The following is a 13,919-nucleotide window of genomic DNA, read 5'->3' as shown; positions in this document are numbered from 1 at the left end:
TCTTAAACACTATCGCACGCATTTTTAAAACTAATCGAAAATTATTTTGGTTCATTTTCCATCGATGGGGCTTTAAAAATTTTATTATCGAAAATTCTTTAAACACTATTGCACGCATTTTTAAAACTAATCGAGAATTATTTTGGTTCATTTTTCACCGATGGCGTTTTAAACATATCAAAATCGAAATACTCGTCAGAAACCGTTGCAAAACTTTGAGTTTTTGTTCAGACGCTATTTTTCACCGCTGGAAAATTAAACTAAGATGTTATTGAAACTTTACGGTTAATTAACTTTTACAGCAAAACGTTAAAACCACCAAATAAGTAATGAACTTTTAAACGCAAAGTTAAGACCACCAAATAGTAATTTATTTTATTTAATTATGGCAGACAGCTAGTCTAAGAAGCTTTCTGAACAAAGCTTAGGACGAAATCGAGTCATAAGAAATTGAAGGAGTATTTTTAAAGTTTATTCTTTAACTTGAAATTTTATTTTGAGCTCTTACTAATATAAAAAATTGCCTTAAATTGTTAAGCTTTATTTCAATTTGTTTTTTACCAACAACTTATGTTCAAACTTGAACTATAAATCTACAGTTGAACTATAGTAACCTTAGTGATTGATGTTAAGAAGGTTTATTGCCTTGTTTTTTGTTGTTATACACTTCAGCTTACTTATAAAAACACAATTTTAATAAGGTCATTTGAGCTATTAAATATCTTATTCAACATTTAAACGCTAACAACAACTTTGTTTTTAACTTTCTTAGAATATTAAAGTTTTATAAATAAGTATAAAGTTCAGGAGCTATATATTTTTACGAAATTAAGTTTAAGCTTTTGAAATGAATATAATTGTTTGTTTTGTCAACTAACTCATGTTGAATGTGAAATGTTTTTAATATACTAAAAGTTTTTATAACGAATAATTAGTTTAAACTGAAGCTATAAATGTTTTTTAAGTTTCTTATAAACATACTTAAAAGTACTTGAAAATACTTGAAATAGTATTTTCTTTATATTTTTGCTTAAACTTTTTTTGAACTTCGCACGAAAACGGCTCGAGAAATCGAAAGTCGTCAACAAGTCGGCGAAGGTGACAAAGAGATCTGATCCACTATCAGCAAAGCGACCGAGTGGAGTACAGATGAGGAGACCGAGAATGCACGAATAGCGTCTACGGGAAACAACGACTCGCGAGCACTACTGGCGAATGAGATTCTAAAAATTCTTTCAGTTTTTTTCATTTTTGTAAATTGTTAAAACTTTTTTCTTCTACGCGTCATTTACGAAACTGAAAGCACTTACAAATAAAAATAATAATTTTTACAAATAACAAGAGAAGTCGACGATAGTCGACGGTCATATTTCATTTATACTTCTATATTAGAAGTTTTTTTAATGTTTTTTACAAATTCAAAAATAATTAAAGACCATATTTTCTTAGAGATAAGTGTGAACTCCGAAATAGCGGGTTTAAGTCGAGAGAATGTAACAGCATCGCTGTTCCTTCTTCCTTTTCTCTCAAAAAATGCTTAAGTTGAGTAAAACGCGAGTTTCTAGTCAGTCTAGTTTTACCTTTGTGCTGATAGTATATTGTTTAAAAAGATTGTGGTCGCCTCGTACTTCTTGTACGAAGGCGACTGTTTTTTATATTAACTTGTAAATTGGAATAGCTTGTTTGTATATTTTGTTATCATGTATCGCAGTTTATATTCATTTCAATACAATTTGTGTTTCTAGACTCGATTTCTTATATACAATTAGTTAAGCATTCTAACAATCTAACTATTTAATTAAACTAAGCTTAAAAAATATTCTAAGTTTAGTTCGCAATTCATTAAGTCGACTTAGCTAAATAACTTAGCTAAGTCATATCTAAACATTTAAATAACATCACCGATAAATACTTATAACGCGCACGGAGTCAGATAATAACCAGCATCGCGCGTATAAGTAACATTATAAGTAAATCGGGATAGTTAAACCTTCTTGAAAGTAAACCAGCGCGACGTTGCCGTTTCGGTACCAGGAAGTCGCCATTTTTTCTCGCCTGTTCCCTCTTGACGGAAAGAATGTCGCCTGAACTGATTCGATCTTGCCCTTCTCCTCATTCAAGCAGTGGCCGCCGGTGACGACGAAATTTCCGTTTTCGTTGTTCATCCTCAGAAAAGCGCCGCTGCACCTCGCAAAGCTTTCTCCACTCGAAGCCGACACGCGCTTGACCAGCAGCACGACGTAGAACCCGGGATCTTCGTGCACGCTGGTCTGGTGGATCGTCTGCTCGGGCGTGTAAGTATTCAGCTCCCTACTTATGAAATCGTCCACGTAGTGCAGGACTCTGACCACGTCGATGTCGGTTTTATGCCAAACAACCTCCTCGTTTGCATGGCTCACCACATCGTGCACTTCCGGGCGGCCTTCGAAGGTGACCGGCCCGCCGCTGTCGCCTTCCGTCGGGTTGTTGAACTCCAGGCAGCCGGCTTCGAACCAAGGATTGCTGCAGTGCTCTTCCGAGCCATGCAGGTTCATCAGCCCACCATCGCGTGTGTTCAAAATAATGAAGCCGTAGCGCAGCCGCCCATCTTCAAAAGGAATGTCTTTGTAAGTGGGAGATGCCCACCCGTAAAACCTCATCACCGAACCCAGATCTTTCTCAACCTCAGGATCTTTATTCACCGTGCTGGCGAAAACCGCCGGACTGACGAAATTGTTGAAGATGAACTTCGTTTCGGCCAAGACCATCCCTATATCGTCCTTGGCTGATCCTCCAACGTAGCCGAAATGGTAAATCTATCTTCTGCTTTTTATATACTGCCGGTAAGCGCTCTTGTTCTTGATGAAAGGCCTCAATTCACCCGCAAAAATCTCGATGTAATCATCGCCTATCAAATTGTCCAAGCAGTGCGCGGCTGTCAGCACCCACAGCTCGTTGATTAGCGAACCGCCACACTCAGATTGTTCGTTTATCGAATCTAGTTGTATTGCAAGGTAAACCAGGTGATTCGGCTGATCCTGCTGCCGCACCACCTCTTCTCCCGATAGCACCTGAGCTCCTGCTTTGGCGATGAACAGCGCGCAAAATAAAACGCTCCACTCGCCCAACATGCTTGCGCTTGCGTTCTGTTTGTTGGAAAAAATTTGAAAAGATCCAAATATAACTGAAGATTGTTGAGTAGTGACTTAATAACAAAAATATAAAAGCGTCAAGAATTATTTGAAATTATTAATGTCAAATACATTCATTGATTATTTTTTAAGTTTTATAGTTTGGGCACTTAGTTAAGCACAACTTTATAATCGAAAATTGTTTAGCAACCAAAATGGTTATTGCTTAAATGGTAACAATATAATTATTTAGTTAAATTACCATTATTTAAGTTTTAAATAATTTGTTTATTAGTATTTTATGTACTTGCGTTTAGCTTAGTCAGCTAATTATTTGACAGTTTGATCCATATAAATTCAAATGAATGTCTTAGCTTGAATCGAGTTCTGACGAATTTTAAAATTTCAATTATCTTAAGTTTTCAAGTCCTTTAGTTATGGGTATTTATTAAATTACTCAAGATAACCAAAGGTAATTATTTCTAGAAGTAAAAAACGTAAGTAGAAAACAATATATAGAAAAACAAAAAGTTTTTGTAAAATGAAAATAAACTAAAGTTAACCATAGAATTCTTCAGATGAAAACACCTATTAGTTTGTCAAACTTTAGATTAACTCATACTTTTAATTACAAAAAGAAACATTTCTTTTAAATTATTTAAATGTTACGGTTTGATCAAAGTTTTACTACGTTTTATTATTGGTATTGACTTTTAAACAAAACAAACATGATCGTTATAGAATAGAGAACATATACGAACAAAGTGTAACAAATTTTCATGTAAGTCAACAAAAGACAGGTTTTTTTAAATCTGACGAGAGTGTTTGAAATTATTTCAATCTAAATTTTACAATTGATACCTTCTACAGTTTATTATTATTGCTTAACATAAATTGAGAAACTTTCAAACTTAATCATCAATGTAAGCTCTATATCAGCAATTCTTAATTTTTCTTTCATACCTTACCCTTTTATGGAAAGTAACTACCAAAATTTACCCCCATTATGTTTAATCATAAATACTTTTGTTTTACATTTTCATCGATAACAATTACAAAAAAAAAAACATTTTAAACCTCAAGCTTGTAGAAATAAAAAAAGTTGTTAAAAACTAAAGAGTTTTTTAACTTTAAAATTTACAATTAATTACTGATATATAAATGAAAAGATAATTAACTGACATTAATTTACATAACTTTTAATCAAAAAAAATTACCCTCAATTACGATATGTAGTAAGAAAGAAAATTTACCCTCAGAAACAAGGGATTTTACATACTTGATCATCCTTGTAAGCTCTACATGCAAAATATAGTTGATGAGTTCAACATTTACTTAATTTAAAGAGTTGCATAATATTTCAAGTATGGATGGATATGTACTAAAGTTTTCTTACTTGACAAATTGTTTTGACATAATAGTTTTCTAACGAGTATTTAATTTAAGAAAAACATAACTAAGAACATATATAGTTATTTATTAATACATTTTTTTAAAAGTTAAAGTAAAATCAAAAATAATTTAGAATCGGTAAATATGGTATGAATAATTTAATATTTGACTTAACATACGTTTAATTTTCTACTTAAAAGCAAACATTTGCTTTTTAACTAAACTTGTTTTATTATTATTATTATTATTATTATTATTATTATTATTTTTATTATTATTATTATTATTATTATTATTATTATTATTATTATTATTATTATTATTATTATTATTATTATTATTATTATTATTATTATTATTATTATTATTATTATTATTATTATTATTATTATTAACATTATTATTATTATTATTATTGTTATTATTATTATTATTATTATTATTATTATTATTATTATTATTATTATTATTATTATTATTATTATTATTATTATTATTATTATTATTATTATTATTATTATCATTATCATTATCATTATTATTATTATTATTATTATTATTATTATTATTATTATTATTATTATTATTATTATTATTATTATTATTATTATTATTATTATTATTATTATTATTATTATTATTATTATTATTATTATTATTATTTTTAATTTTATTATTATTATTATTATTATTATTATTATTATTATTATTATTATTATTATTACTATTATTATTATTATTATTATTATTATTATTATTATTATTATTATTATTATTATTATTATTATTATTATTATTATTATTATTATTATTATTATTATTATTATTATTATTATTATATGTTTTGATTAATTGAAAACATTGTACAAAGATCTCTACTTCCAGAGGAGAATAAAATAGTTTTATTATGATTAGTTTTATCAAAAATAGTCATAAGTGTTTTAAATGATAACGTAGAAAGGTACTAAAACTAGACTTTGATAATTTTACTTAGTAAAAACTTACGAGTAAACAACATATAAAAACTTTTTTTTTTAATTTTAATGAAATACAACTATACAGTAAAAACTATTTAGTACGTAATTGCTTAAATAAAAAAGATAACTTCAAATCTAGAATAGAGCAAAATGTTATGCAATAAATAAAGTTAACAACTACTAAGCTAAACTTTATAACGTTAGGCGATAGTAATAAGAATATCAAAACTATTTTTTTTAATTATAACATGAAATAAATCAAAACTGTTTTAGTTATAAAAAATATTATGAACATATGATTCAAAAAAACTTTGAAAAAATCAATGTATAATAATCTCAATAATAACTTATAACTTCAAATATTTGTTTACAATTTGTTTATTTATAAAAATAAAAAGTTTGTAATTAATTTGAACTTAGTTAGCCTAAACTGTATTCTTTAAATTGTATGATGATGCTTAAATGTTTTTAGTAAAAAAATATATTTAAGGGCGATAATTAGCTTTTTATAAACAAAATTGCAGCTGACAGACATCGTTATATTTTTTTTCGAATTGTGTACTTAAAAAACTTAACTTAAGATTTACAAGGATATGTTATTTATGTGTCGAATAACACTGTTTATTGAATAAATTAATTTGAATTCTGTAAGAGTAAATTTTGTATTTAAGTTACTTTAGACTAAACAACATATTTTCTAAAAGAAAAAGAATTCGTTTGTTTATTTCTTAAATTGAACGTATTTTTAATGAACTGTATGCATTGTACCTTTATAAATTTAAAACTTTTTTATAAAGTATTTAAGATAAATTAAAAGAATATAATTATTTGTAAAATTACATTTGCTTTGAATATAGATTGAACATATTAATTTAATTTTCTACATCACTTCCTACATAATGAAAAAAGGTCTTTGAAATCACTGGAGCATATTAAGTATTTTTTATTGGCATTTTTTCAACCAATATAAGTCGTTTTACACTTTTAAGCTGTATAAAAGTAAGATCTTTCTCAAAATGGTTTCTGTGATTTAAAAACTTATGTTGTAGCTTTATATTTTTTAAACTTCTAGTTATTTTGTTAGTTAACTTAAAAGACTAAGTAAATTAAGATCAAAACATTGTAATATTTTAAAAATTTACGAAAGAAAACAAAAGTATTTTTTATAAAATACTTTTTATATTAAATTGAAATAACTCTTAATAAATGGTTACTAATGCCAAAAAAAAGTTTTTAGGTAGGTATAGGTAGGTAGTTATTGCTATCAAAATAAAACTTTTAAGTAGGTTTACAAGTTTGCTTATGTAGTTTATTGTATAAAAAAATATAGTTGTTTATTTTATAAAGTATAAATAAAATCTATATAGAATTTATAAATAAAATAGATATAGGTTAAGTTTTTTGTATCTTAAAACTACACTTGTACCAAATAAACAAATTTGTAAATGTTTAAATAGTACTTTTTGAATATCTAAATTAATTCGTTAAAATTCTTTAAAGGGTTAATATTTGACCTATATTAAACATTATGCCGAAAAAAAAGTACACCAATAAACAAATTTTGCAATTCAAGGAAGCGTTTATCTTATTTGATAGAGACGGAGACGGAAAAATCACTGCCATTGAGTTATCAGGTACAATTAAAAAAAATAATATAAACTTTTTCTTATACCAACCTAAAGAAAATATATATTTTAATACTAAAATCTAAAACTTAAATCAAGTTTAACAGAAAATATATATAGGAAATTTTTTTACAGGGAGTAACTTTATAGTTTTATACTAGAAACTTTTATAAAAAGAGTCTGATTAGTTAAAAAAATATGGTATATTAATTAGTAAACATTTTTTTAAAATTTTGTTAAGTTTTTTAAAGTATACTTATTGAAGATGACTTTTGATATACATTTAGTATATAAGTAATAAAACATTTTAACTAAACTAAAAAGTGTATTTTTAACCATAAAACACAAAAATAATCTAAAGTAGTAAACGAAAGAATTAAACGTAAAAAAGTATGACAGAATCTTAAAAAAAATATTTTCACAAACTTAAATTGTTTTTTATATATTGTCTACTTAGTCTCAATACTTTAATTATATTAAAACTTTCAAGCGAAAAAGTTTATAGTTTTTACAAAACACAAGAATTTTTTTATCAAAAGTAATGGAATAGTATACTTAGAATACTATATATATACTTAAATATAGTGTATACATAACTAAAGTGTTAACTAATAAGATTGTCTATTTTAATTATTTAAAATCATGTGTACATAATAGAAAAACAATTACAAGGTTTAACTTTCAAATAATTTCATCTAAAAAAGTTTTGAAGTTTTTTTTTTTTGCTGGTATTTGTCCTGGACAAGAAGTTAAAAGGTATTCAATTAGCGTACGACTCGATAACCGAAAGGTTTTTTTGTACACTAGGTCCCTGACTTAACTTATTCTGAGCGCCTTTTTTGTCGTTAATATATACTATATACAGTTCAGTACTTTGTAAAAAGTATCAAAGCATATTTAAACTTTTACCAAAATGACTTTTTTTCAAGTTTAAAATTTTATAAACTGATCAATTTAATATCAGTAGTTAAAATATTTTTTCAGTATAGCTTTTTACAAAATTTATGAATTAGACATTGCACTATACCTTGCATGTGACCAGATATAACGAAATATAAAATATAATGAAATTTTATAATCATATCCAACACTTAAAGAACTATTATGTACACGTTAACCAGAAAAGCTAAACGCTAGTTTTTTTGTTATTCAGCATTTTTGTTTCAAAGTTTTTTGTTTATCATAAACTAATAGAGCTTATAACTTTGTTAAGTAAAACTTACTTAATTTATTATTAAACAAAAACTTAAATAAACTAAAGTAAAAATTATTTGCAAATCTGCAAAGAGTTTTATTTGAGAGATTTTTCAAAGGATTTCAAACAAACGTCGTACAAGTATATAACATTTAAAAAACACATATATAACAACATATCCTTGTAAATTTTAAGTTTAGTTTTCTAAGTAAACTTTAAGAAATAAAATTACTTTTGAGTATTTTTCAGATATATAGTGTTGAAAAAATAAATTCATTAAATAAAATATTTGTTGTCAACTAAAAAATATAACTTAGTAATGTTGAAGGAAAAACTTTTCAAGCGCCATAAAATCTAAAATTTTGTATAAAAATTGCACAATAATTGAAATATTTTGCACACAAAATTAACCAACTACCTTACAGAAATAATTTATTATACATGTTAAGGAATATGATTTTAAATACTTTTGAAATATCTTAATTTTAAGCTGTTTTATGTTTTGTTATTTAATTAAAATTAACACTATTTTTTTTGGTTTAATAAAGAATTTTATGAAATATTTTTTACAAGTTATGATAGCTTCATTATGAATTAGAACGCAATTTATGTATGCGCAAATAAATAGCTATGAATTATAGCAATTATGGTTACAACTACTCTTTTAAACCTTAAATTATAGTAGATTTTTGACATATTACATATTAAAGAAATAAAAAATACATAATAAGTTTTTGATCTTTTTGATGTGTAAAGCAGGTTTTTAATCTTTTAAAAAGAACTTCAAACAAAGGCAACTTCAAAGCTTAAGAAAGTGATCTCACTTTAATTTCAAAGATTAAAACATTCAATATGGAACAGTTTTAACTAAAGTTTTATCTAATTTATTGATAATACATTTTCTATCAAAATTTATGGTAAACCTAGGTCTGACCTTTCAATTTTTGTTTGAAAAATAAAAGTTTTGAAAATTAATATTAAACTTTAACTAAATTCTAAACAAAACTATTATTTGTCTCTGAGTAAAATAGACAAGGTTTGATTTTTTACAATGCTTACAAAAACAAATTTATATACAAAATAGTAAAAATTTTAAATGTGTTTAAAGAAATCTGTTAAAGATGTTTTTTATATAAAATCTTATAGGTCACTTGACCGAAATATTTGAGCGCTGATATTTTATCTTGTTCTACTACCTATAAGCACCTTCTTCTTTGTATACAATACAATAAAAACTTTATAAAAATAATAATCAAAAGAGTTCATATTTAAGTTTTTATCGAAGTAATCTATACTCTATGAATGATTTTAAACTCACTGCTGTTATTATTGTGTTAAAATATTTATTAGTCAACTTAAACTTAAATCACACACAAATTTTACTTTAGGACTCTATCAAAAAAAAAACTAATAAATGTGAAAATAACTTTTTACTTAGTTAAAAACATGTTTATTTATTTATCTATCCAAACAAATTATATATAATTAGTAATTAATGAAAGATATGCTACGTATGTAATGATAACTATATAAAAAAATTATAAAGTTTTGTGATGGACATTTTCTTAATTTATAAAAGAATAACTCTGAGTTTTGACAACTGACAAGTTACTTAATGTTTTCCTATTTATGAAGATATTTACGAGATATTTATTAATAAAAGTTTTACAAATTATATAAAAGTATTTTTGAATATATTTTTTACACAACACTAAATCTTATAACTTAGGTTAAAAAATATTTTTTTTTAAGTAATCTAATAAAAATGTTTCCATAGGAATTATGAATAGGCTAGGACATAGCTTATCTTTCACGGAGGTTGATCAGATGATCTTAGAATTTGACAGGGATGGTGACAATTGCATTGATTTCAACGAATTTCTCAGTCTTATGCAAATAAAAATCAATTTATATGATCAAAAAGAAGCCATTAAAGAAGCTTTTAAGGTTTCTTTGAAGTTTATAATTAAAAGTATTGTAAAAAAGTGTTAGAAATCCAAAAATTAGTAAGAGAAGTTTCTTAAAGTTGTGATAGTCCTGGACAAGACACTAAACTGTATCCGTGGTGTATGACTCGATAACTGAAAGGTATCTTCGTACACCAGGTCATTAGACCAAAATTTTTGAACGCTTTTTTTGTCGACGAAATAAATAAAAATCAAATTCTTATTGAATAAAACTAAATAGTTTTTACTACTAATAAACTATTTAAAACTTGTTTTAAAATTAATCTAAACTAAACGTTTATATTTCAAATATAAACAAAAAATTTTACATAGTTCTATGTAAAACTTAAAGTATTTATGTTTGTCTTTGTTAATTTTTGTAATAGAGAAATATTGTGCTTTTACAATTACAATCTTCGCACAAGCTACCAAAAAATTATTGCTTATTACTTTAATAATATTTTTATAATAAATGACTTACATAATATCATTTTTTATGACAGGTTATATAAATTCTAACATTTTATAATGAAGCTTCATAAGAAAGCGTTTGATATTAACTGAACTATATTTGAGCTTTATAGGTTTTTATTCAGGGAGCAAAAACTTCTTATACTTTTAAAAAGCTTAGATGAACAAACAATTATGTTTATCTTCTTTTAATAAATTTGTGAACTTTTTTTGTAAAAAATATATTCATCATACTTTTATCATATTGTTGTAATAATTTCTTTAATTATCATAACATTAATCTTTTAACATATCTACTGAAAACATTAAACTAAGTTTTTTTTTTAAATAAGCAGTTTAATTTTTGTTATGTTTTTTTTTTCCTTAAATTTAATAAAAAAAAAAAACTAATTTGTAAAAAAAACAACTTATATGTAGTAGAACAAGAAAATATAATAATGTATCAAAAATAGTTTTTCACAATTTTTACTTTAGATGATTGATCAACTAATGTTCAAATAAATAAAAATATTTTCAGTGGCGGTCTACGATAAAATAAATATATCTTAGATTTAAAAGCTAACTGAAAAAAATTCTACAAGATATAATTAAAAAGCTTAAGTTATATCTTTGCAATAATTATTACTAAACACATGTTTTAAAAAAGTCAATCCATATTAATTAGTTTTTTTTTCAAGTTATTGTAACTAAAAAATCAGTTTAATTACTTTCATCGATTTGTAACAACATTTTATCGAATTTTATTAAAGTTAGTTTATTTTTAGGACATTTTAATTAAATTATCTAAAGTTTTTATTTAAACTTTACATAACTCTCGGATGTAACTAGCTTTTATATATCATTATAACATTAAAAAGTACTTAAGGTTTTTTTTAGGTTTTTGATAAAGGTAATACCGGCTACGTAAGTTGTGAAAAAATGAAGACTGTTTTAACCTGCTACGGTGAGAAATTGAAACTTGAAGAAGCTGAAAAAATGATGAAATTGCTTGATCCTAAAAAGGAAGGCAAAATTAGATACAGCAGTTTCGTGAAGCTTTTAACTCATCATCAACTTTAAAACTTAAGAAGCTCTTTAATAAATTGACAACGATAAAGATATATAACTTTTAAAACAAAGTAAAACTTAAAGAATATTTTTCACCTTTTACGGTTTGGCAAAGTTATGACTTTTTGGCACTTTTAGATTTTGTGGTAGTCTAAAATAATTTTTTTCAGACGTTTTTCTAAAAATTTAAAAAACATAATCACTTGTCTAATTTTTGAAAAGAAAGTTCGTCAATTATATGACTTTTTTGATTTTTATTGTGTTATGAAATTTCTAAACTATGTTTTGAAAACATAAATTGAACATTTTTTGTTTCAAGTAAATTTTTTAAACAAAAACGTCAAAAAAATGTAATTTTTGTCTTTCTTATGACTAAAATTTATTAATATAATTTTCATGCTAATTATAAGCTCTCTTTTTAGAACAACTTTAAATACAAAAAGTTTTTTTACAATGTTACACTTATAAAGAAAATATCATTATTCTATATAAATATACTTAAGTTCAATATTTCAGAAAAAACGAAGGTTAATAAATATAAAAACTAGTCTTAGACTAAATACGAAATAAATTTAGAACGGCTTGAAGATTAAAATAAAATTGCAGAAATATATATAGTTTAAATAAATATTGACTACTGTGTATAATATAGATATAAACAAAGTTTTATAATTAAAAATATGAAAATTTGTAATAAAAAAATAGTTTAATAATTATTTCAGCATTGAACGTAGTCTTTTTATAAATTCATTTGTAGAATCTGAGAAAACTTGTAATTCTAACTTTTACTAATAAAAGTTTACAACGCAAATAAAGAAGTAAAAATCACAAATTGAAATTGAAAAATAATCCTAAGTAATTTTGCAAAAGTTTTTAAAATATATTTCTAATTTTTACGATATAACCTATACGATTATTCAATACAAAATTATATAATTTAAGAAAAAGTAAGTTTAACTGAAACAAAAAGTAATTATAATATTATATTTATCTAAACTTGATTTAGTTTTTTACTGTGTCAATGTTTAAAATGTTTGACAAAAGTTAAGGGTTATAAAGCAATGCATAATTTAAAGATTTTCTTCCAGCTTATTTTTACAACAATGCTTTTTTTTTTTAATATTAAATTTTTTGACCACAATTGAACATTTTATTTAAAGGTGTTTTAATAAAGTGATCATCGTAAAACATCTAAAGTTTACTATTTTAACGAAACAATAAAGGTTCATTAAAAATATTATTTTCTGAGAAAAGTTTTATTATACTTTTTAGTAACTAAGTTTAAAAACAACGTTTTATATTATTATAAAATAAAATGTATTTACTTTATTGAAACACGATTAAAGAGTTTGAAAATAAATGTGGTATTTAATTTTTAACGTTATTCACGTAATAAAAAGATTTTTAGTAAAAGTATGATTGTTGTTTTTGCTTTTAAACTCTAATGATAGTTTATTGAAATTGACTTTTTTTACGATACTTGCTGAAATGTAAACAGCAAGTAAAGTACTTACAAAACTTATGCAACAGTTTTTATAATGATAAGAAGACCTTTTAAACAGTGCAAAAATTTTAAGAAACATTTTTACACTCATAAAAAGTTGTTATAAACATGCTTAAAGTAAAGTTGCAGAAACTAGAATGGATAGTTTATAATAAAAAACTATTTTATTAAAAGTAAATTTTCAGCGTTATTTATTGGAATCTTAAGTTTTCACAACTATATAAGCGCATTTTAGCTTGTTTTTTTTTTTATTTTTAGAAAAAAATATTAAGGTATAAAAGACAAAGCAGTATAAATTTTCAGTTTGTCTCTTCAAAATAAAATAGGTCATCTTTTTGTTATAAGTATAAAGCAGTTATATTTTTAATTACTGTTTTTTAATTTATATCATAATTTAGCTAAATAAACAATGATCTATTTAAAAATTAGATTATGTTTTTTTTATTTTGTAAATTGTAACAGTTGTTATTAGTATTTAAATATTTATTTACTTTATTTATATTTAGCGCATCAACTCTCATTAGTTTATATAACTTACAATTACTTAAACTATAAGTCTCAAAAAATCTTAAATTGTTTAACTAACGATAATAAAATTCCAAAACTAGCTTAATCTCAATGAGAGTTATTATGATACTTTATGTTTGTTAAA

General features: G+C 24.2%; 1 protein-coding gene across 1 annotated transcript; it reads left to right on the top strand.

Annotated features, from left to right (window-relative positions):
- The first annotated feature begins 6,976 nt into the window (after positions 1-6,976).
- On the top strand, positions 6,977-12,087 carry LOC145844501 (neo-calmodulin-like). Its single transcript, XM_082951901.1, has 3 exons — positions 6,977-7,113; positions 10,077-10,246; positions 11,593-12,087. The coding sequence occupies exons 1-3, from the start codon at positions 7,008-7,010 to the stop codon at positions 11,773-11,775; spliced, it is 459 nt and encodes a 152-aa protein (XP_082808027.1). The 5' UTR covers positions 6,977-7,007; the 3' UTR covers positions 11,776-12,087.
- The last annotated feature ends 1,832 nt before the right edge of the window (positions 12,088-13,919 follow it).

Source organism: Thalia democratica, chromosome 9 (assembly GCF_965202585.1).
Source record: "Thalia democratica chromosome 9, ktThaDemo2.hap1.1, whole genome shotgun sequence".
In the NCBI taxonomy this organism is placed as follows: Eukaryota; Metazoa; Chordata; class Thaliacea; order Salpida; family Salpidae; genus Thalia; species Thalia democratica.
This window is presented reverse-complemented; position numbering and strand designations above follow the sequence as displayed.